Source organism: Opisthocomus hoazin, chromosome 5, assembly GCF_030867145.1.
Source record: "Opisthocomus hoazin isolate bOpiHoa1 chromosome 5, bOpiHoa1.hap1, whole genome shotgun sequence".
In the NCBI taxonomy this organism is placed as follows: domain Eukaryota; kingdom Metazoa; phylum Chordata; class Aves; order Opisthocomiformes; family Opisthocomidae; genus Opisthocomus; species Opisthocomus hoazin.
The window spans coordinates 52,535,090-52,560,075 of NC_134418.1; the positions used below are offsets into that span (position 1 = coordinate 52,535,090).

The window sequence follows — 24,986 nt, forward strand, 5'->3', positions numbered from 1 at the left end:
TTTAAACAGTTGTTTCACAGAGTTTTGAAATGCTCGTAGATAGTCTGGCAAAATGTCACAGCTAGCCGTGTGCTCAAAGGAAACTCAGCGGTGTTTTGGACATGCACGGGTGTTTTGGGACTTTTTTTTGTCAATGGGCAGCGTGACCTGCTTTTGGCTTTTCAGTAGTCTGCTCATTTTCAGTCTTGTCCCATCTGGTTTCTGGGTATTGCTGCCCATAAAAAATCACATCAGAAGCTCAATCAAAGCTTAAGTCCTGCTGTGGCACAAGTCAGCGTAGTTCCCCTGAAGCAAAGGAGGTGGCACAGCTCTTCTCCAGGCAAGGAGCTGACCCAGTTTGACTGGGATGCCCGTTTAAAACATGACTGGCTTGCACAGTGCTGTGGGAAAGCAGGCTCCAGCCACGCCTGTGCACTGGGAATATAATCTCTAGGGCTTCTGTCTCTACAGTTTTCTCGAGTTTCAATTTGACCACAAGAAATAATTAAAAAAAAAAAATCAATAGCTCTTACATGTTTCTTTTGGAATTCTTCTTAGTCCCATGCCAGAGGCAATAACTTTTAGCACCTTGATGAGCCAATATGCTAGTTTATATCAAATGTATGAGGATATTAATTTTCAGTTATAAATAGTGTATCTGTAGCTATTCCCATGCTTCTTTGATGTGTCTCAGAGGAAGCTACAGCTGACTCGTGTCAACGAGGAGCTTTGCTGCATAAAAGCAGTCCCTTGTGCCATTGCAAACACTAAGTTCGCGTATCAAGACCATTCAGCTGCAAGGTGTAAGAGGCTTCTTCCCCGTGTACTGCAACAGCTATCATTTTAATGAACCACTGAGGAAAAACCAGGGGCCGTGCTGAAAATCAGAAGGTGGTGGGTTGGAGGAGGAGCTGCCTGCTAACTGCCTTTGCTCTTTCCTTGTCTAGGTACGTAAAGAGTATGGAAAATGCCTGCGCACACATTGCTGTAGTGGGAAAAGTACAGAGAGCTCTATTGGCTCAGGAAAAACCTCGGGGTCACGGACACCTGGAAGATATTCCACAGGCTCACAGGTAACCTGCGTTTCTTGCCCACACCCCAGTGCTTTGCGCCACCACGTCAATAGCCTTTGCAGCTATGCTGGGAGGGAAGCTCCTCTCGGGACCGAAGGAGCTGCCTTGGGGCTCTCCCCAGTGGACCCACAGCGATTTCCCTCCCTCCCAGACCTGAATTCAACACAGTGGTTTCCCTTGGGATGTGATAGCAATTAGTGCCTCTCCAAGAACCTTCTAAATAATTGTGATGAGAATATAAAGTCCAAATTTACCTTCCAGAGGCAGGTGGGTGGTCATCACTTGAGCTGTCCTGCATGCTCTCCATGGGAATCAGGAGCTGGGAGCATTTTGTCAGCTATGCTACATCCCAGTACGTCCTTTAATCACAAGCTGAAGGTTGTTGTCACTGCTATTGCCAGGAAAGATGCTATAACAACCAAGTATTTTTCTTGCTAAAAAAAGACTACAAGTGTCTTGCAATAGCCTTCACAGTGAAAGTGCTTGCTTTCTGGCATTTGGTGGTTTGATCAATTCCTTGCCTCACTCAGTTTGCCTTAGTTTATAGACCTGAGGAGGATCCATTGGGGTCAGATTATCTTATTAAGTTACTGCGTTTGTTATGCTTTGCTCATCTGAAAATTCAGGTTTTGTGTAGTTTGTGCACTTAGCAATTTTGAAGCTAACTTGTAAGTATAGATGCAGATTTATGGACCAACAGTTCATATAAAATGAAGAAGCTTACTTCTTAATCAATAGAAACCAAACACAAATTCATTCAGTATTACTAATGGAAATAATTATACATGACAGTTCCACTATTAAATTATGAAAGACATGCAGCGAGTGACAGTTTATAAACTCCCAGGAAAACCTAATTTGTGATTTATGTCTTGGAGAAAATTATTATTTATTTTCAACGGTTTCTAAGATGTCATCCAAAAGCTGCACTTTGGCATTTATGTAGGTCTGGATTTTATACAGGGCAAATAATAGCAATAGAATATGGAGCCTCTCTCCATTAGGCCATCAAATCCCACAGTAATCAATAATGTCCAAAAATCACTATATCCAGTGACATTTAGGTGACTGATTTGAAAGCCTTTGGTTTTACGTAACTTAGCTACTGGGTAGGTGCCCTCCTCTCTGAGAAGAGTTGACTTTAATGGGCCCTCCCTCTTGGCAGTGTCAGCACAAGAAAACAAGCTTTTCTGAGGCTGAACTGAGTCTTCTGGCAGCAGTCCCCTCATGGCAGGCAAGGTCTGAGGTACCAAGGAAGATTACTTTGCCTGCAGAAGCTTGTCCTTGGAAGGATGGAAGTGCCTGAGGCCTATCGCAGGAGGAGGAAACCTCATGCAGGTGATGGAGGTGGATGGAGATCAGTCTGAGCTGTTGAAAGCATCTGACTCCTAAATTTTGAATAGAGAAGTCCATGAGGAAGAGAACTCCTGAGCCCCTTTTTTTCTCTGAAAAACACTTAGGAAACAGAATAATTAATCGACAATGAATTGTGTCAGAGAAATACAATAGATTAAATGTCCAGGTGAAAAATAATGCTGTAAAAGTGCATGGGCCTTGTGTCACATTGTGCTTCCATTTATAGAGGGCTAATGCATGGTTAGAGATGCTGTTACTACATAGTTAATGAGTAAACTAGGAGGGACTTTTCAGGTGTGACCACATGAGTAAGCCCTCAAAGATCTCACATGGCTAACTAAGATGCTGCTACGGTAAGCACTGGATTTTTAGCGATTAGGAAAAACATGATCTGTCACAGCAGGAACCAGCCTTCCCGATCCCCCAAGCTGCCTAGCACCACTTTCATGCAGTGATGGGACATGTCCATCATACTCTGAGAGGTAAGGTGAGAGAGAGTTTCCCCTGAACACGTGGGTCCCCCATCATCTTCACTCAGGGATTGTGGTTGAACCACTTGCAAGATGCATATTGGCTGATTTTTCGATCTTTTGCAAGGTCTAGTTGGGAAGGAGCAATAAAGTGGCATAAAAGTCACAGAGGTAGATATTCCACAGCATATTTGAGAAACAAAACAGAAAGCGAACATATTCAGGACACCGTTTCCCCAGCAGCAGAAGCTATACTACAGAAGGTAAAATCATCACAGATTTTTCAGAAGGGGAACAGAAGTCATACATTTGTTGGGGATTTTGTTTTCCCCCGATATTCCTCAAGATGAGTAGCAGCTACAGAAAACTTCTGTTCATTCAGGGACACCAAGATACAGATTAAGTCTTCTGTTACACTTCACAGAAAAGAAGATGCAAGCTATCAGAGATAGTACGGGAAGCATGCGTGCTTCTGTGTGTAAGTTATTTTTCCGTTATTTGGTGCTATACTGGTAAATCTGTAGCTCACACGGGGCTCGGTTTCTCTTGTATACAATTTCTGTTGCCTTTTTTAATTAAGACATAAGCAATTCGATTATATACTTCTTCTTTGAGATAGGCATTTGTGTTATGAAGTTAGGCAGGCAGGGTCTGGCATGCACGAGGCCGGTTATAGCAAAACAGCAACCACTTGCTTGCAGCTGGCTCGAAACAAGTCTCATCCTGAGCTAGACATGCCAATAGCCATCTTTAGTGAGGCAGAAAGAAACCTGTCTGCAGCTGCTAAAAATTCATTACCTGCTGTGGTTCAATCCCTCTTCAGAGCCGGATTCGTAGGATGTGGAATGACACAGTTCGAAAGCAGTCCGAGTCTTCCTTTATTACTGGAGATATAAACAGTTCAGCTTCACTCAACAGAGGTAATTATGAACTATTTTTCATATCTCTAACTCTTGTGATGGCTTTAAGGAGTCTGAAATGTGTTGCCCCTTTCTCCCTCCCCCCCCTCCTCCTCGCCTCAAACAGCACTGGACCCTGTTCTCCCACATAAGAAATGTTACAGTGATAACTGGGAGGAGGGTTTGTGGTAGCTGTTGCCTTTTTTTCCTTTTCTTTCTCTATTTTTATGCACATCTTTTCAAGAATTGTCATTGCTGGAAAGGAGTTAGGTAAAGCAAAAAAAGCAAAAAAAATAAATGAAATGAAGTTGAAAATCTCCCCTTACCATCAGCAAAATGCTAGTGCCAGAAGCTGCTGAGGTGTCAGGCCTCATTGCTGATGGTGAAAATGGGCCATTACGGCAGTGTACAGCCTGTGTTAAGCATCACAGGAGTTGTGATTGTCCTGGGTATGTAGCAATACTGTCATCTTTACAGAAGCAAAAATGAACAGCAGAGCATAGACGTAAGAAAAAATTGTGCTTGGAACAAAATTGTCTGCGTTGATGTTAATATACCTCGTTTGAAGAACTGATTTATGTGAACTCTATAGACATCTGCGAAGGAAAGGCTATCAGAAATGTAGATGCCAAACAAAGTGTGGTGCCTGGCACAGGAGGAAATCTGAACAGCTTTTTGGATAAGTCTTTTTCAAGGAGTTACAGCAAAATGACAGTAAGGGAATACCAGAAAAGGAGGCTCAGATTTTGGTTTCTTTCTCCTCCAGTAAAATTACTTCATGGCTTAGCCTTGAGCAACCAGGTGCCAAATTCTGGTTTGTGTATCTTCTCAGTTGATACTGGAATTAAGAGTTTGTAGAATAGGGATTACTGGGCCCAGTTGTTCTCTCATGATGGTGAAAATCAATAGTATTTCCAGTCCTGATGGTTGCACTGCAAAGCTCAACTGAGAATTATGTTGGGACTTTGGTTCTTATTCAGTCTTTATTGACCCAGAATTCCCTCGGATTTTGGGGTGAGTTTTGCCTGAGGATAGGCTTTGAAGGATTTTGACTGTGCTGTTAGTAATATTGACTGAGTGCTGGGGGACCAGGGCTATACGATTCAGTTCTCTGAAAATTATATATATCACCCAAATCAATGCAAAGGGAAAGGCAGCGTAGTTAACATGGAGATGTACTCTTCTCCTTCTGGTGGTTTTTGTGCTGGGGTATTTTCACTTTCCACTGAAGATTCGTTGATAAAGACAGCTATAATATGCCATTACTGCAAATGCCTGATTTATCCACGTGCGTTGCTCTTGCGTCTCTCTCTGTCTTTGCATCAGAAACTGAAGAGCTACAGCCAGGCTTCTCCAGGGCTCATTTAGGGGGGGATCAGTTGTCACACAAAGGTTACAGCAAGAACTGCTGTTTCCCTTGCACATCCATTGCTCCGTCTCAGCAGCAAACCAAAATATGTTGTGCATGAAATGTTCACTCCTTTAGTTAGCGCAGAAGTTGACTTGCTCTCCGATGCAGCTGATGTTACAAAGGGAAATGCTTTAGCAAACAGGATCTTCTAGGCTTTTTTCCCTCCATGCAAAGAAGGGAGTGCGACCATAAATTGGGAAAGCTGTGAAGCGGTTTCAAGTGGGCAATCTTCATCCCAGCGTGGCTAGAGCCTGTCACTAGATGTGCCTGTTATTTAAAGGTCAGTTGGGAAATGAACTGCCGGGGGAGGTATCTTCAAAGCGAATTTCATCCAGCTATTTTCCGTGTGTAACACTGGATGAGATGACTTACCCAAAGGGCCTTAATCTCTCCACTGACTACAGAAGCAGCCTGGTAACTGTCTTGGAAGGGAAGCCTTTTAGGTGGGACATTTAAGTGACTGGAATAAGTTTTGCTATTATACAGGGCCATTCTCCCTCTTTTTCATGCAGGCAGGCATAATATTTGTTGCGTTTTTTTCTTTTCTAGTAGACAGAAGTATCTGCAAAATGGAAGTTAAAACATTTCTTTGGGAGTTGGCATCTCCAAAGCAGTAGGTGGTCAGTTCTGCTAGGAAAATACGCCTGACATCAACAGTAATCCCAACCACAAGGGGCCCCAGATATTTCACACTTTATGCTGTTTATTCCAGCTGAAAAGAAATGTTCATGGTCTTAGGGCTTTGCATAGAGCATAAGTTGTTTCTTTAGTCTCTCCAGAGAGAGCTGCAGCCTGAACAGACCGGTGAGGCAGTGCGGTTTTCACAGTTCTTGTCTTCTTCTTAATATTTTAATATATATCAAGCTTTAAAGGAGCTGTTGCATTAATGTTTTATTTACAAGTGTGCAATAAAAGCTCAGAGGAGTCAAGTGCAAGTCTTGAATTGTATGGTTAGTAGCTTTCCCTGCCTGAGGTTGATGCAACAGGCTTATGTACCTGTTCAGAAGTCTCTCTCCAGCCCTCCGAGCCTAGACACCTTTTGCATGAAAGTATTTGTATTATCCCAAACTAAACATACCTTGTGCACTGTTATTTTTCCCAGAGCCTTCAGGCAGCAGCCCCCTTTCTGAAACAGGGAGAAAATGATCTTTTCTCCCCAAAATTGCCCCATCCTCCAGGTCTTGGCCCGACTCCACCTCTCCGTGTCCTGGGCCAGTGCTGAGTTTTCGTGTTTCTGTCATGGAAACAGAAAGCAGTGAGGCGTCCTCTAACTGAGGTACTTTCTCATTTAAGCCTTTTTTTCCCTGATCACATTCACAGTGCTCACAGTACCCTGCCTCTTGATAACGTCCCAGGCAAGACTGCTCTAGCTATCCATATTCCTGTATAATGACCAGCATCTCTCTATACCATCCCATCCTCTCTTCTTCTTCCATGAAGCTTCTGGACATCAGTCTGGAATATGGTGTCTGCGTTAGTGCATGTCTTTTTCTGATTTAGCAGATAGCACACTGCTTGTGGCTTTTTCAGCTCCAGATCCTCTTTTATCCACTACCCCTGCCCCCAGAATAATTGCCCATAACGTCATTTTTCTTATTCTCATTCAGCATACCAGGAATTTCAGGCATAACCCCAAACTTGCCTGATGTAATGTGTTCTGTAATGAAAACTATACTCGCTCTTGATGTGCACAACCATTTCAGCTGTTTTCTGAAGGTAGTGTCTAATTACAAGTTAGTGCAAAATGTTTCAGGCTTTGTTTCCCGTTGCTACTCATTACGGCTTAGTAATGGTGTGGATTTGGGGTTGTTATACTATTGAACTCAGGAGGAAGGGAACAGAAACCAGCCATTGATTTCCTCTTTTACTTTCAAATGAAGAGCATGCCAGTCCACCCCAAGGTCATGGACTTTGTTTCAGGATCCAGGGGAATTTCTGCTCCTTGCACTCCACTCTGCAATCTTGCCCAATTTTTCCCACCATGGGTCTGGCTGGATATTTCTGCCAGCTATTTCACATACACCCTGTGCTCTACATTTCTTTTCCTGGTGCTGAAAACTTGCAGGGGTGTAAAAACTGAACCAAGCTAATTATCTCGTGAGTAGAAAAAAGGAGTCTCCCTTTGCCTGTAGGGTGTTTGGTCTAAGTGGTCTTGATACATGAACTTGCATGCAATACTGAAAAACTGGACCAAAAGGGACGCATGTAGGATGGACTGTTCGCTAAAACTTATTACTTTGAAGGCTGAAAAGTAGAAGGTATGAAGGGAAAGCAACGGAGTTTTCCTTTGTGTTAGGTTCATGAGGAGAAAGTGGAGCAGATGACTCTTTGGCTGTAACAGCACATTTTTTTAGTACTTGGGCTAAGGACATTTTTTAAAAAGAGCTAGAGATTAAAAGCAGTTCACGGCATTACTATTATTCCAGTTCTGCTGTACTTGTGCTTTGGCAATCTAATCATGGACCTGTGCTGTGCCTGCGGATGGAGCCAGCAAGGCAAATGGGGATGTCTTTCAGCAGGGTGCTGATGGCAAGAGGAGTGGGTTGCAGGGCACTGCTGCAAGCATGAGCGGTGCTGGGCTCTGATGGTCCAGCATGGGCCCGAGCTTTGGGTACATCCAAGTGGCCACCTCAGGAGCATGAGCGACAGGTCTGTTTGCATCTTCAGAGAGTTATGGTCAAAAAGCACTGGGATAGCTCAGACAGCCTTGCAAACAAGCAGTCGTAGCACGAAACAGCAATGTGACTCCAGCCTATTTTTATCCATGTCTTAGGTGAGAGGTAATACAGTAATTACTGTCTCTCTTTGGATATGAGACAACTGGGAGAGAAAAAAAATCATCATGAACTATACGGTACTTTGTTACCCTCCAGGTTTTCCAGTTGGAGGGGACGATTTTTTTTTTTTCCAGCGGAAAAATGGAAGTTATCTGTTAAAGAATGGAGTGTTTCTTGTTTTGGTGAGGCTTGAGAGCAGCAGAGATGAAGGAGAGTTTGTCACTGGTATAAGGCAGTGCTTTGTTGTAGGAAAATGCACTGATGGACCTATGTGTATCCATTCAAGTTAGCAGATAAAGGGAACTGTATCTTCATTCACGGCAAAAACTGACTGTATCTTAATGGTTTTTCCCTCTTTGCGGAAATAAATGGGCTAGGGGTAAAGCCACCAGGTTTCTTTGAAAATAGAAACTACTCCAGAAGTCTGTTGCATTGGGTCAAGTGCTGTAATGTAATGCTCTGAGTCTTGGCTTACAAACTAGACAGCAAGTTTAATAGTTTATTCCAATAACAGTCTTGCTATACAAACAGGAGTATGTGCACCTCTTGTCTTCAGGCTATATGCATATATGCTTTATGTCACCTAACCCCCAAAGCACTGCACACCCTCCCCACCACCCTCATCCGCGGAGGTCATGTGGAGGGTTTTCTTCGTGGTCTACATTGCTCCTACACTTGTCTGAAGGACAAGAAACATGAGGGAGCTGTAAGAGCAGAGCTGTTTCATGAAGGAGAAGAGCTGGGAGCTGAGGGGGAGTCAAGCACAAGCCATGCCCTCGCTGATGGGGGGCATGGTCCAGCAGGGGCTGAAGTCAGCAGGCAGAGCTGGGTGCTGGTAGCAGGGTCCATCCACAGCCCAGGACAAGGTGAGGGTATGAAGCAGGTTCAAGGCCTAGTCCAGAGCAGCAGGAGACATTGGCAGAGACAGGGCTGGAAACCAGGCTACAACCCAGGTCCAGGACCCAGCCAGGAGACAGACGCAAGGCAAGGACTGGGTGCCCAGGGCTGAGCAGGGGCTGTTGGTTCCTGGTGGGTCTCATCAGGGCCACTAAAGCCTATCGGGGTCATCAGGACCCTGACAACTGGTGCAGGATTGGAGCCCAGGATCTCTGGCAGCTCTTACTGCAGGATGGTGAGTCTGAAATATGAATTCATGTGGCCCTAAGGGCCCTTGTGGCCCTAAGGGTCTGTTTGTGAGGGAGCGCGCCCTTTCCAGCAAACCCCATCAAACAGTCATCCCAAAGCCCTAAGATCCCCAGTACTGGCACACCAGATATTATTCCTGGCTAGGAAAGCCATATTTACTCCGTGTTTGTTCCCATGCAAATGGGCTGAAATGGGAAATGGAAATGAGGGTATTGTTTGTCCCTGCCCCTTGTTTTTTCTTCCCAAATGCATAAGTGTCGTTGCATGTCTCAGCTTCTAAGTAGCACTCCAGAATAAATACTTGATTTTCCTTTGCTTCATTATTTCTCCCCTGCGTTTTTATATCAACCACAAAGACTTAATCTGAAACGTACACAGGAAAAAGGGAAATTATTGCTACTGTTTTCAGAGATAATCGGTTTAATGTCAAATTCATGTGGATTTCTTCATAATGAACAGAACAATTTGAGCTCAAATTCAAACAGTGGGAATCTGAGTCAGAGAGGAAAATTAAAATGAAGAACATTAATATCCTGATTTCTAACCCAACCGAGACCTGATTGTTCCCTAAATGAAATCTCCCATCAAATTCCTCCCACCCACCCAAAAATATAATTAAGTTGTGATTTCCAGGCTGAAATTGTATCTGCACTGTTAACTCAGCAGGGACGACTGTGTGTGTTGCAGGGAGGGTGGGTGAAGTTATAAATTATCTTCAGGTGGCCGTATTATCCTGCATTTTTAGGAAACAGTTATTTAGAAAACACAGCAGAAGGTGAAATTCTTCCTTTGGTAGAAGACTGTCACTCCAGAAGACAGGAGTTGCAGGTTAGAGCTGGGGCACTGCAGTGAGTCAGCTTTGGGTCGCTCTCCCCAGATCTTCCTTTCCTGCTCAGAGATGGAGGCTGCTGGATGTGTCTCAGTGTTGCGAGATGAAGATGCTTCAGTTTAGCTGTCTGCAGGGGCAGTGGGTGTCGTGGTTTGGACATAGCTTGTCAATACAGCAGTGAAAACAGTGTGATTAAAAGGAGAGACAGGCAGAAGAGGAGAAAAAAAGAAAAGATCAAAATGGAAAAAGGAAAATCAAGTGAAGATTCCCCTGGGGATCTCAGACTCCATCCCTGGTACACTTCAAAGAGCGATTGCTGCTCGTTATAGCCGATTTGCCACGCTGACCCTTTGCTGCCGGTGCCTAAATAAATTGGAGAGCGGGTGGAAATTTGGACCATGGAAGCGCTACTGTTGTTGTGCGTCAGTCTTTCTCAAGACGCTCATTTGCTCCTTGACAGATTGATGTGACCAGTGTGACAGTCAGATTTCTGCAGAATCTATGTTGCATATAAAACAAATAGCAAGCAGCCAAGCTCTGGGAGCGGTGACAACACTTCTACTGATCTTGATAGAATATTCAGAGGGTGTCATCAAGTGGTCTATCACAGTCTGTCTAAATGCTTCTTAGCTGCTCTGAGTAACACCTATGGCTCTTCTTCTGGCTTAAAGATATTAGGGAATAAATACTTTCTCTGTTTTGTTTCCATTTGTGTTCTTTTTACAATTGGCAGCAAACAGTGTCCCAGTTTCTCCTGTGAAGTCATTCAGTTTTGATGTCACGTCTTTCAAAGAGACAGTTTTATGGTGTGGGGATTTTTTCATTTTAAATTAGCAGGTTGTGGCTGTACGAACACATGAGTTGGCAGGCGGAGTTAGTGATGACCACTGCAATTTTTCAACATGTTTTCAAGTTTGCCAGATCACTTTTTGTTCTTTTTTTCTTGTTCCTGTTGTGGTACTGGGGTAGGCAGGTTCAGCACAGCAGACTCCCAGGATGTCCAAGGTGCCTGGGGTTGCTTTCCTTGTTCATGAATGTAGCTGCAGATGCCTAGAGGGAGCTCAGCTAAGTATTCCTGGGTATAAAAATACTTTGCATTTCTTTTTTTTTTCCTGAGCACTAAACAGTTCAAAAATAATTGGACAAAGAAAAATATCTGTCTTCTGCAGAGACTTTGCTCTTGTGAGTATCATCCCTGTGCGACTGGGGATGTGGTGTAGTGCAAGAGGTGCATGTTAAAATCTGAGCTCCCCCTAGAGATGCTTTCGATGCTCTGTTTTCAGTGATGCTCAGGGTTTTCTGGAGGCAGCTTCTGTGACCATTCAGAGACCATCATCTGCCGATATGCAAATCTCATTTCTTCATCATGGTTACTTTAAATCTAAGACATGACACTTTTCCCCAGAACCTATACTTTTTGCAGAGTGCTGGGAGGTGTCAGTGCTTAACACTGCCCTTGATCACCGTTGCTGAGTCAGCCGGGGCAAGGTGCTGCATCAGCCTGAGGGACACAGCCATCCTTGCCCTCGAGCATCTCCCTTCCCACTGGCTAGCAAAGCTCTCGGTCCTGGGAAATTTATTCTTTGTTTCAAGGTATTCATCAGTTCTGGAGCCTGGAGGCCTCTGGTGTAGGCACAAAATGCAACAGCAATGCCACTCTCCTCCCACCTCTGGAGTATGATTAGAAGTTCAGTTTCTATTCCTTTTTGGTCCAGGCTGCCGCTTGAGAAGGGGGAATGGTTTTCAGAGGTACGTAAGTGTCCCCTGGCTGTTTGGTGGAAATCAAGGGGCGAGAAGCAAGGTGAGAGTCCCTGGCAGCATCTCTCTACTAATCCAGAGTGCAGGCTGTTTTCTAGCGTCTCCTCCAGCCACAGTTTCTAGAGCGCTGCAGCTTCTGTTTTTCACCAGGGAGACTGGTGTTCAAGAGCGTTTGCTGTCCCAGCACCATGGATGCTTGTAGCAGTGCTCACAACACCATGGAGAGCCTGCAGAAGAAATAGCGGGTCGATTTATATCAGGACTTCGAAAGTTCCGTTTTACTCAGTGGAGTAAACAGAAGGCTGTTCCTTTACATCCCATCTCACTGGCATTTTCTTGATGAAGGTCTCTCTTTAGTTTCATCCCCCATGCCCTTCTGCTTCTTCTGTTCCCTCTTGTAACCCTAACAGACTACACACATCCTCCCCTGACCCCATAGCTACCCCTGCGTGGGGTCCATCGTCTGGATGGAGGGTGTATTTGGAGGGAGCAGTCCGCATGCAGTTGCACCAAATCAGCCAGGGGGGATTGCTGTTTGCAAGCCATAAATCTCTGCAATGTGGTTAAGCGACTGTTGATTTGGCTAAATGTCAGCATCTGGCCTCAGAACGACCCATCCTGATAATCACATATGAAGTAGAGAGAAATTCCAGGTAGATGACAGCAGAGGAGTATTTTCTAGCAAATTGCCTCTGCTGTCTTTTTCTTTTTTACTCTTTTTTTTTCAATCACCCATACATTTTATGCCAGGAAAATTACGATTTTCTGCATTGAGGATCAAAACTTAGGGAATTTGACTCCTATTTCTGCTTACGTGCAAAATGAATCCCACTGTCGATTGTCTTCTGGTTTATTTTGCTTCTCTGCTGCCTGGGACTGAGTTAGCTGAGATTTGTTGCAGTGATTTCAGTGAGTGACGTGACATTCTTCCTTTGGGAGATATTATGAACTGGCTTTGATTTTAGGATTGACAGCCATATAATTGGAAGTTCAGTCATTAGGTGGATCAGATTTAAAGAGGAAAAGTAAGGGCAAAGCAATTTCTGAAATCAGAGCAGGCTTTGGGGAGTATTAAATCCAGCAGAGTATTGCTGCAGAGCAGTCTTAATATGATGACTGTGAAGGAGGAAGGAAGAAAGCACAGCTGCTTATCTAGATACCTGTAAGTATGGTTCGATTGCCACCGTAGGCAGGGCTCTCTGCACGTGTTGGGTAAGAGCTCAGGTCTAGTGAGAAATAAGCATAAGCAGGAACAGTTAGGGATAATGGATGTTTGTATAGTCCAGGTACAGTGAGGTACAAACACTTGGAAGGGATAGCAGTGGTAAAAAGAAATATCCCATCCTGGGACAATGTTTCTGCTCCAGGCAGCTGAGAAGGAATCAGCAAGTGGGCAGATATTTATAAATTGATGTAGACTAACTGTGTGTTTCGAACATGGCCTGCAGATTATAATCCAGCAGAGGTTTTTCATCTGAAATCATTGCAGAAGAAAGGGAGGAAAAAAGAGGCAAAGAAATACTTTCCCTCCCCTGTCTCTGCATAAAAGCACGCGCTGTTTCATTTGGCAGAAGATGGCCCAGAGCTTAACAACCTCATTTGCTGAAACTCCATTTCGCTGCAGTCAGTATTAATAGCTTCTCAATGAATAGATTAGATGCTGCAAGTGACAACAAACCTATTTGAGAGAAATTTAATAGGGAGGTTTATTGAAGTTTATTAACTGAATCCTGTTGGCTATTATAAGAACACAGCTCAATAAATCTAAACGTCAGAGGATTTGTTGGAGGGAACCAGGAAAAATGCTGAAAATACCTGTTGTCCTCCAGCGAATATGTGTGATTTCACTTTTCATAATTGCATTCAAAATTGGAATAAATTGCAAGTGAACACATGGAAGGCCAGGATTCTTTAAATACTTGAAAACTCTGCCTGTAACACAGAAAAGGACACTACTGAATGCTGGTAAGGAAAGTCACAAAGAAGGCTACAGCTTTGACTCCTACACACCTACTTTGAATGTATTTCTTTCCCCAGCAGTAAAGTGGAATAAGTAAGTTAATATTAAGTGGTATACAGAACCAGCCAGAATTTACAAACTGATATCAGTGCAGAGAGGCTATTTCAGTAACATTCGAGATGAGTTATTTATTACCATTAGGGTAAGGCAGCATATATCGTGGGTTGTTTTTAATGGACACTTAGGAGAGGGTTCATCTCTAACTACGTTGTCAGTGTCTGGGCTAAACTGTGGTCCTTGATAGCTCAGGCACTGCAGTACCTTCAGGGAATGGTCTGTGTTCTCTCTGGCTGTCACTTGTGTCTGCAGGGTGGTCTGAAGTCAAGTATATGAAGTGCAAGAAGTTGAGGGACTTGATTTATGGTGGCTGTGAACAGCAAGAGAACTTCGGTGCTTCAGGAGGTGGAGCAGGCAGGAGTGCAGCACGGTGCCCTAGCCCTGCAGGGAGGGAGCTGCATGGTTGGCAAAATGGGGAGAAGGCATAAAGATTAAAGTTGACCTAAAGCACAGCAGTGTCTGCTTTTTTTATTATTTCTTTCTTCTGAAAACAAAACAAAAAAAAGCCGAGGAAAAACTAGATTTTGGGACTGCTGGGTCAGAGGCAATGAAACATTTTGTTACGACTCAAATGTGCTTTTTCTAAGCTATTTTTTTTTTTTTTCTACTGTAATGAAAAGATGACATCACATAAAGAAGTTAAAATCAGCTGTCATACAAGTCACTCTTGGAACAAAAAGTGAAAACATTTAATTTCGAAAGTACTCATTTTTGTATGGACATTTTTGAAGCATTCAGCTGATTCACTAGTTTGCCCAATGAAATCTGTTAACTGGTTTCATCTCCTTTCTCAGCAAAACTGCACTTCTGGCATGTTTGGTGGTGGGGGAAATCTCCCCATCCCCGGTGAGTTTCCACCCTGTTAAAATGGACGTAGCAAGGCTAGAGCTGATTTTGGCATGCAATTGAGAAGACCCAAAGCCAAAGAAGATCCACAAGAGCATTGTAACCTATGTGGACAGATGATCCCAACTAAAGCAGTGCTGCTCAAGCCATGTCAGCCTGGTAGAGCCGTGCTGAATGACATGATTTTTCAGGAAGTCTGGAGGAGCGGTTGAATCCATTTGCCTTCCTGCTGGGTAGACCATGCAGGTGATTCAAGTTATCCTAAATGCCTTTGTGTGGCTTTGTCAGCCAGCTGCCCACAAGAAATTATTTAAATTTTGTTCCTGAATGATACAGTCTAAAGTCTGGCAATATGTGCCTGTCATCATCGTTTTCGTCCTTTGCTTTCAGTGAGTGGATAAATCATACTTGTGTTTAACAAAGTGCAGTTTTCCCTTACAGTCATAACACCAAACTCTTCCAAAAGATAATTTCTATGTTCGGTGTTGTCCTGCATCATCTTAGGGAAGAAAAAGGTACCATTTGGTTGCATACTGTCATTAAAGTAATACCTACTTTCATAGGCACATAAAGCAGCTGACTGTAGCTATCTGAATGCTCTGTGTGTGGTTACAGTGATGGTAAGAATTGTGGGGTTTTGTTTTCTTTGTCCTGGTTGGTTTCCCAATCAGATTTTCTCAGTATGCAAGTCAAAAGTGCAACCCTAGAGATCTACCCCTACAACCTGAGCACAGGCTATGCCTTCTCATAGCCTTTTAAACCCAGTAAGAAAGGCTGGATCTTCAGAACTTGAATCACGAGGATACCTGATGCTGTGAGAGGGACAGTAGCATCTGCATGTTACACAAGCTAATACTTGCCTTCTGTAAAAGCATTGTTCTTTCTCCTCTTGACCACAGTCTGTAAATCCTTCACTTGAGGAAATCCACTGAACAAGGAGATGCTCAGGTGAACCTGCGGGTTTGAAGCCCCATCTTTTTTCTAACCCCAAATTCATGCTCCCACATGTACACAGCATGATAGGGATCTGGAAACAGAGTGCATTTCTTTCAGTAGGGTATCTTGGACTAGCAGAATCAAAGGTGTTTCAGTGCAGCTGAGTTGAAGGCAGTCACCCTAACTAAAGCAAATAAAGAGTGGTGGCCATGTGCTGGGCTCAGGTGCTTCAGGAGATGGCAAAGGAGGGATATGTGTAGGGAATGTTACTGCTGAAATGTGGGGAAGCAAGGATGACACAGGGGAGTGAGATTTGTTGGGAGAAATCCATGTCACACCGCAGATGCTGAGAGCAGAGGATCCAGCTGTAAGGGAATAAATAAAAATTAAGTGATGAACAACCGCTGCTGGCTGAGGATATTAAGCATGTTGCCAGCACCGAGCCAGACAGCTGCTGAGGGTCATGCCCCGAGAGCGCTGTGCCAGGGAGGAGATTCAGGGTGGTTGACGGGCACCCGCAGCCCTGCTCTTTCTGCTTTTCGGGTCCCTGGACACGCATTGACCTTTGCAATCGCAGCCCCAGTGCCCGGCCTTTGCTGCGCACCTGCACACGGGGCTGCAGAATAAGCCTCTTTGCTTTCTATGGTGGTATTTTGGGAGAGCATGCTGCTTTGATCCCGTGCTTGCTTTACTGAATCTTTGTTGGCTGTTCATTACCAAGGCCATTTTCATGCAAATGGGGTCATAGTTTGGTTGTCTACCTGCTCCTCCGGCCTGTGCATTGGTCTGCAGACCTAATCCGCTCTTCCTGATAGCCCCGTTGCTAGAGCAATGATAAAGCATTAGGAAAAAGGCAGGATGATACTTAGTTGTATGGCTAGTGTTACCTTTTTCTTTCTCTCTCCTGGGAAGGAAAAACCCACTAATGGGGATTTGTTTGGTGTATTGTTGTTTTATCTAAAGCTTTAACTGTAGGCTCTTTGGAGCCTGAATGCAGTCCTCTCTCAGCATCCTTTGAAGTTGGGAGTGTTGCAGCTCTAAAGCAGTTAGGGAGTAACAAGAGCCCAAATTAATAAATACAAGGTACAGATCATTTTGTTTTTAAGATGCCAAAAGTCACATTTACTGTGACCTTCAGAGAGTGTGAAGTTTGCCATGGCCAGCCCACCATGACGGGAACCTGCTGCAGAGCACTTAGGGCCCAGTTGGGTTTCTGAAAGTATTGAAAGGTAGCTGAACATGTTAGCAGAGGGTTTGTTTTGGATTTGCATCAGGAGAATTACTCAGCACTAGTATCAAAAGTGGCATTTTGATCAGTAAATTAAAAAATCTCAACGCCCTCAGCAGTCAAGGGAGAGGAAGGCAGAAGATGCAGTGTTTTTGCTTAGTAACTGCATACAAGAATGGGTGGCCCACCACCCCGGTGAACACAGGTGAGCAAAGTGTTAAGTGCTGACACAGGTTGGTCCCTTCTCCTCTCTTGTCACACAGCGAGAGCATCCCCAGTGTGAAACAGCTCAACCTGCCCAGCCGTGATGGGATCAGCTTGGTCCCACCTGGTAGGGATGATTAGACAAGATCAGACTGGTGATATGTCAAGTGAGATGCTCTTTTTGCCAGTTACCATTTAATAGACGCTTCAAGCTAAAGCATTCGAAACCGCGTGGCAGGTATAGTCTTCTCCATATCAAATCTCATAGGGACTGAGTTGGAGATTGTGTCAAATCTCAAATGGGAGGACTACATCACTTCTGAATTTATGGCTAGCATTAACTCTGGACATTCCCATTACCTGCACAAAAGTGAGTCCCTTTTTGAATCTTTTATGGACTGGCTTGATTAAAAGTGGGATGAAAGCAGAAACAATTTAAATGGACTTAGTACTCACGCTGGTATAATACTAGTGCAAGAAGAGAAGAGGTTCCTACAGTCCCTCATCCCAGAGGTACATGAGAATGATGGAAAATACATTACCAGAAAGACAGAATTGACTCATTTACCTATTAGTTACATTCAAGGTTGCTTAGTTAAGCATTCATATAATGTTTTCTTACAGGAGACAGCTTTGTTTCCTTATTTCCAAACACAGCAGCTCATCTTGCTTTCCATCAGCATAGCCAAAAACATCAGGTGAGAGAAAACAAGTCTTTTTTTTCCAGCTGCATGTGTCAAGGAGCCTCCCTGGCATGCAGCCCCTATACAGCACCGCCTTCTACTTTGTCCTGTGCTCAAAAGACCAATAAAGTGATCCGCTAACACCATATGTCTGGGGCTGGGAAGGGCTGGAGGAGGATGAGGGAGAGGGGGAGAGCAGTCTGCTCTCTTCTCTACCTGTGCAGACATGGAGAAACGGCATCCTGGGAAATGGAGCCAGGCCAGGAGACACCTCTGGAGGCCTCTACCTAGCCTTAGGTTTAGCCAGTTCTCACTTTTTTTTAAATAATTAGTAGGTGTGAGCTTTCAGAGAGCTTGCCACGAAGGGGATTTGTAGCAGCTGGAGGACCTTGGGGCTTATGTATCCTCAGCACTCCATCCAAAAAAAGAAAAAACAAGGAAAGGAAAGATAAGAAAAGAAAAATCAGGTAATGAGTTGCAGAGAAGAGACTGTACCCAGCACCCCACATGTCTCATAAAGACTGCCTCCGCCTTGCCACGGGGCCACCTCCACTCCTAAAAGAGGCAAATCGTGTCTGCATGCTCCAGCCATTGATAAAGGCATCGATGGCAGGGTTGCGCGGTTTGGGGATTGGCTTTTCGGTTGCTTGTTTGGGTTGGGGCTATCAGATGTTGGTGACAATCAGGTAACTCAAACCCTCTGACAGCCCTGTCCTGGCTAGTTCTAGCTGCCTCACTAAAGACTCGCTTTCCTGGTGGAAAGGTTTTGTCTTAACAGTTTAGCCCTGGCGGTAAAAACCATGGTGTGTCCTTGAGTATTCCTGCTTTAGATCTCTACTGATGACAGTGGGAATGGCCCTGGGGGCAAGTTTTTGAGTCGGTTGTCTCTTTGGATCCCAGAAGAGATTCAGAGCAAGGGTGTAATGGGTCCTGTAAGTCAGCTAAAAGGTGGGGGGAAGGCTTTGGTTTATGGGTTGATGCCTGCAATAGGAATCAAGGTAGGTCCTGGCAGCCACCTGCCAAGCCGTGATGATCCCGAAAAGTACAAGTCCAAAGGCTGCGACTCCAAGGGATAATCCAAAGTGGGAAGACAACTGCTGACTGAGAGCTTGGAAATAACAGCAGAGAGGTTCAGGAGTGGGGAAATGATGTCTTTGTGGGGCAAATGGAGAGCCTTGAAACGTGCATCTCCATGGCCAGTCTCGCTCCTGATATAAACACCTGATTTAGCTGCAGTGCTCGCGCCTTCAAGGGTGGATTTGCATGATTGTGGATGTGCTCAACAGTGGTGCCGGAGCAGTAGCTGAAGTGAAACTCACACTCTTAGACATGAGAAACAACTCTCTGATAAGCTCTCTGATAAGTGCCAAGAGCCTTTGGAAAGGCCACATTCTCCATCCTTTCTTTTTAATTCTGCTTTTTGGGTTTTAGATGTCTTGCGAAGGACCAGTAAAAGAAATCCTAGCCCGTAGTGGGAGTTGAATACGCTGTTTTCTGTTAGTCGTTATTTTTTTTTCTTTTTCATTTGGTACCTTCTGGAGACTTTTTCCCCCCACATTGTCTAGGCTGCTGTCTTCCTTCTTTTTTTCGTAGCAAGCATGTGGGCATAGCCTTGCTTATACTCCAAGCTACCGGGGAACCACTATAAATGTAGCTTATCCGCTTTCTGATACATTTTCTTTTGCATTGGTTTGGATTTGTGCATTGTCAGTAACATCTGTTCTGCTTTAGTGGCATACAGTTTTCTGAGTCTAATTAGCTGGCTGCTTGTAATCAGGACTATTTCAACTGTTGTCATTCTGAATGTTCTTTTTCCCTTTTTTTTAATACCACATTTGCCTGATTGACCTTTTTTGTTTTTTTTTTCTCTGTCTTTCTATCGGGCTGCTCCAGGAGCCATGGCTAATCATCTTATAACCAATGCTCTGCTTCGTCCTCATGGCACTAACAACCCTTATAATACATTGCTCGGGGAATCGGCGGTCTATAACAACCCTTCTGTCAGCATGTACAACGCACAAGGTGTGCTGGAGTTTCTCTCTAATTTTTCTAGTGAGAATTCCATTTTCTGTGGCTTATTTTGGCCCATTTCTTTCTTTTTTTTCTTCCTTTTTTTTTTCTCTCCACGCACACACACTTTGTTTTTTTGGAACAGGGCACGAAAAAAAGATCCCCTCCCCTTCCTTTCATTTCACTGCATCTTTCCATTTTCTGGAGGCTTTTTTTTCCATGAGCAATCAAATTCTCTTTGAGAGACCCTTGTCAGTTCTACTCAAAGCACTCATAGTGGGTTTGATTTTTATTATTTTTATTATTCTTTTTCAATCTCCTTGCTTTTGAATTGTTTTGGTCTTGTGTGTGTATTTTGTTGGACATATCCATTCCTCTCTTTGTTGTCAGCACATTTCCTTGTTAAACCATTCATTGCAGAAACAGGAACACCTTTGAAGGTAAGTGAAGCTAAAACGGCCTTTGCCACCAAAGCTGCTCTTGTTTGAAATGGCGTAGAGAAATGTGGTCAGCGGCGCACCGGCTTGTGCAGAAAAAAAAAGTGAAATAAAGCAAAACTGCCCTTGATGTCTAAGACAAATGACAGCTGAAGCGAGGAGCATAGGTCGGCTCCAAAGGGCAGAGCCTAGATATTGTAAGAAATGTTTTGCCGTTTGCATTAATACATTTTATATGTGCTATTAGAAAGCAAAAACAATTGCATATCTTCCTTTCAGCAATGGAAAATAAACAGGTAGAGTCAGTTGTACCTAACGGAGGTTTGCACTGTGGAAGTCAGTCTCTTGTCACCTACGTGTTTGTCTCTGCTCTGGTTGTGGCAAGGGCACATGTTTGTAAGCTGATGTCCTGATGCTTCTGTGAGGGAGAGGGAGATGTGTTTAAGCAGGACCTGAGGAGGAGCTGGGGAGTGGGGAGCTCTGCCAGCTCCTGTCTGTCCATCCTGCTCTGCCACTTCCATGGGGTTATTTTTCATTTTTTGGGGTTTACTTGCAAGGTGGCTGAATCATTACAGAGTGACACTGCATTCAAGCACAAGTATGTCAGCACTCTGTCAGCTCTCCGCTTCCAGTGAAGGTATCCCTTTCCAGTAAAGGATCTCTAAGGAAGGGAAAATAATGATGGTTATAGTGCAAGCAGGAAATAGATATCGAACTATATCACTGGGGTATTTTCATTCAAAGCACAAGGAAAGCACGTGTGTTTGACCTTTTTGCTGTTCATCAATTTCCTAAACTATGCTAACTTTGTGCAATAAATGTGCTTCCATGAATACCTGTTAAAAAAGGGCTACTGTTAAACATGAAACGCTCTGAATTTTAAGAACTTCAGTGTACCGCAAATGTTGAAATGAGCTTTGATGTTCAGTATAGTTTCTTGCATGAGAACATTGAGGTTTGGGGGACTTTTAAATCAAGTGGCAGCAGGTAATGCTGGGTCAGCGCTTGGCTTAAGAGAATCCTGATGTTCAGATCTGGGCGCTTCAAATGAATACAAGTGATTTGGGCAGAAGTGTGACAAGAAGGTTTTACATGCACTTTAATAATCTTGAGTTCTTCTTATTTTTAAGACTAGATTCTGATACAGTTACCGGAGCTAACAGATTTTTATTCCACAAAAATAGTGTAATTGATTTGCAAGTTCTGTTCAGTGCAACACAGCCAGATGGATAACAGAGAAACCTGCCCGGGCTTCATTTAAGTCCCTGGAGCTTTGCCATTGACTTCAGAGGGAGCAGAACCCAACCCATTCTTTTCAGGAGGATTCAAGTTAATTAATGACGGCAAAGCTACTATAGCTATTGCTTTTCAGACTGGTTACTGTCCCTGGACAACTACAAACTTGTGAATATTAGGAGGTCTCGCAGCAGAAACGAAGGTTAGCAAAACCATCCAGGCCTAATGGCCTCGACATTTCTTTGGGATTTAAGGATGCTGCACCAGCAGGCATGCTAAAGCAATGATAGTGCATTGTAAAAGCAGACGCTGTCAGCATCTCTGGGTGTGCCTTGGCGGGGGTCGGCGTGCGGTGAGGGCATTGTGAGCTAACGTCATCCAGCTAACTCATTCCACATCACTAAGGCTATGATTTTATTTGCACCTTCATCTACTACTACTGCTGCTGGCCATTGACAGGGGCAGGACGCCATGAGAAACCTCGGGCCTGATCTGGTCCATCCCTTCCTTTCCCCTCCCCAGTTACATGTTTTAAAATATGCTCTCTGCTCAAGCCGAAGTTGCCGTCCGCAGTAGAGACTCACCAGGGGTGGGACCCCTAACAAAAAACCTCAGGAAGAGGTGGGGAATCAGACCCTGAAAGGCCAAAGTCCTGTTTCCTGGTAGCAAAAGCAATTCTTTGCTGGGACACAGATCATAGAGGAAGGAGGAGATGGTAGGTGAGGTGTCTGGCACCCCGCAGCATGTGCCGAGCGCTCAGTGCTGTCAACAGCTGACGGATGGATGCTGGCTTGGTCTCTTGAGACACAGGAGTTTCTCAAAACGGGTGAACTGCTTTCATGAGAGCTAATTTTAAGAGAAGGGGGCAATCCCAATAACAAGCTCTGGTTAAACCCCAGTGTGCCACAGACCGTTGCAAAGTGGGAAGATGACAGTTGTCACTGGCTCTTCATCTTCATCTCTGGCTCTTCTTGTTTTAACCTTTTCTTCTCAATAGCTTCATTTAGCAATGCCATTATCCAAACTACTGTTCCTCTTACATCTTTTTTGCAAAGTCCATGTAGTTTGCCATGTGTTCAGTTAAAAAAGAGCAGACTTACCAAAGCTTGTAAAATGCCAGCAGCCCTGTGATGAGCGAAGTCGTACTCTTACAAAGCACTGTTGCAAAGGATGGACGGCAAAACATTTTTAGCAAGGAAATGGATTTCAGTTTCAACTGCCAGGGGTTATTATAACTAACAGTAAGTAAAGCCATTCATTCTAAGACTTTGGAAGTGACATTGACAGTGCCTGTCTTTTCAAGCATGACCGTTACCAGCTTTAGACTTTACTTCACTTTCCAGGCATTATTTCTTGATATCTGTTGCACACTGAATGTTTTATAATGGCATTGGAAAACATTTTAAATGTGATAATTTTTTTCATAAAAATGTAGTCTATTGAATATTGTGCGTAAAATAATTTTTGTGTCTAAAATGTCAATATTTTTAACCTGAAATAAACCATGTAACAAATTCATGTATTCTGGGCAGTGGAAATTATTTCCGTTAACTCTCTCTTCTGCATATCATCAATTTGCTTTTTACTCATGTTTCTCCTACTGTCGCTGTAAGCTTACTTGTTGTTTTTTCTTTCCTTTTCTTCATGCTGTCGTTTAGAGCCCTACAGAGAGACAAGTATGGGAGTAAAGCTAAACATTGCATATCAAATGTAATTTTTTTTAGTTCACTTTTATTGCATCACATATAGATGATGTAGTTAATAAAGGAAATTCATCTCACAGTTTTGAAATCAAAAGAATATGAATATACATATGTATATATACATGTATGTGTGTGTATGTATGTGTGTGTATATATATGTATGTGTACATATATATAGAGATGAGATTAGATGATGCTTTCTTTGTTTATTTCTCATTTCTGTGGTGTCATTTACCTGGCATAGTTTCTCATATGACTGTGTGTATGATTTTTTTAGAAACTTCACATTTTTGTTTGCGAGGTCATGGCATTTTTATACAGCGTGTTTCAGCTGTTCTCACCTGCGATGCCTCTGTTTTATTTGCCCACCAAACCCCAGCTCTATGCATTGGCAGCAGAAGCGCAGCGCTCGGTGCCTCAATGCATATGTTACTCAACATGACCTTCAGACAGATGCTGTTGTACCCATCACCCATTACATACAGTCCTCCCCCCAAAATGCTCACTTTTCATTTCTCCCCAAGCATTGTGACTCAGCTGGAGAGCTTCCACCATGAAAATCAATGGTTTTGCTCTATGTCTGTGATGGCTAGTTGATTTTTTGGCGTAGCTCCCTCATTTGTTGGGAAACCCGGGATACGGCAGCACCCTCTAAGCTTCAGAAACCTGAAGGGTGACCAACACATTAGGGGCATTTCACTGAAAAGCAAGAAGAAAGACTGCAGCAGTGCTTTCCAGCCCTTGACACACAGCAGCTACTCCATCGCAGATATAGATCGAATCCTGTATTTTCGGAAGGTACACACGCCATGTACCAAGCATGGTATGAGCAACTGTTCATCTTAAATTGTCAGCTGATGGCTCCTCTAGTCCACCATGGCTTGCTGGGAGTTGCTTGCCATTTTTTTGGCAATGTCTGAAGCCCTCAGTTGAAAGGTCAATACGTTATTTCATGCATCCCCACACCTGCACACCTTCCAAGGAAGCCAGTAATCCCAAAGAAGAAAGCCCAGCAGCTTAACTGCTGGGCCTGATTTTCTTCTGCCTTGCCCACTCATGCTGCATTGCTCTCAGAGCGCTTCTCCACCATCTCCCATGGCGTGTTGGGAAAGAGCCGAGCTCCAGCCTTACGTTGACAATGTTGAAAGGCCTACACAGATACAGTGGGCAGTTAGTTGGGGGCACCCCAAGACCCCATTACTCCTCACAGGTTCCCCCGAGCCCACTGTACCATAGTCATGATGGTACTTGCTGTACCTTCCACCTGAACCCTCTGCTTTAACTTTGCAAACAGGAGCTATTTTTTAAGGCTTCGCATGACCTCACATTGGTTGGATTAGAAAATCCACACCCAGCCAGTGTGGAGTAAATGAGTTTGGCGGTGCCTTTGTGCCGGCAGAGAGAGGGCATTTCGCCTTGTTCCAGAAAAGCCTGGCCCAGGAAGCACGTTGTGCCTCTGCCTTGCTGATCCCTGAATGCCGCCTTTCAGGCCTTGTGCCCTTCCCCTGGCAGCCTGCCCAGCAAGAGGGGAGAGCGGATTTATTTTCTTCCTCTAGGAAGGTTACACTCCCAAACAAAGTTTGGGTGGTGACTAACCTGGGCTGTGAATACTTTTACCTCAGCTGGGGGGGAATGGTCCCCTCCCTCCAAAGCGCCTGAAGCCAGGGCAGTTGGGACCAGCCCAGTGTTGTCACCTATTTCTCAGCTCCCCCAGGAGTAAGTAGAGCAAAGTGTGAGAGCTGTAGAAGGTACCGGCCAGGAGAGGTTATTCCTTCCTGCTGGCCATTGCCACATCAAGTCACATACTTGGTGGTGCTTTCCATGTTTTCGGTGGGAAGACCTTAAGCTGGTTAGCTGAAGCTGTGCCCTCCTATTCTGGCCACGACGCTCTCCTCGCTGCCGAGACCCAGCAGTGCGGCAGCCTAGGA

General features: G+C 44.2%; 1 protein-coding gene across 17 annotated transcripts in view; it reads left to right on the forward strand.

The window, feature by feature from the left end:
- ADGRL3 (adhesion G protein-coupled receptor L3) overlaps positions 1–24,986 on the forward strand; it is a 522,074-nt gene that overhangs the window by 484,520 nt on the left and 12,568 nt on the right. For 9 of the 17 annotated variants that reach the window (XM_075421264.1, XM_075421251.1, XM_075421254.1 and 6 more), the window contains 3 exons: positions 927–1,052; positions 3,702–3,798; positions 19,566–19,694. In XM_075421264.1, the coding sequence (XP_075277379.1) occupies positions 927–1,052; positions 3,702–3,798; positions 19,566–19,694 (352 nt within the window). Of the gene's footprint in view, positions 1–926; positions 1,053–3,701; positions 3,799–19,565; positions 19,695–23,013; positions 23,066–24,986 lie in introns of all 17 variants that reach the window. The other 8 variants (XM_075421268.1, XM_075421259.1, XM_075421260.1 and 5 more) reach the window with 3 other exon arrangements.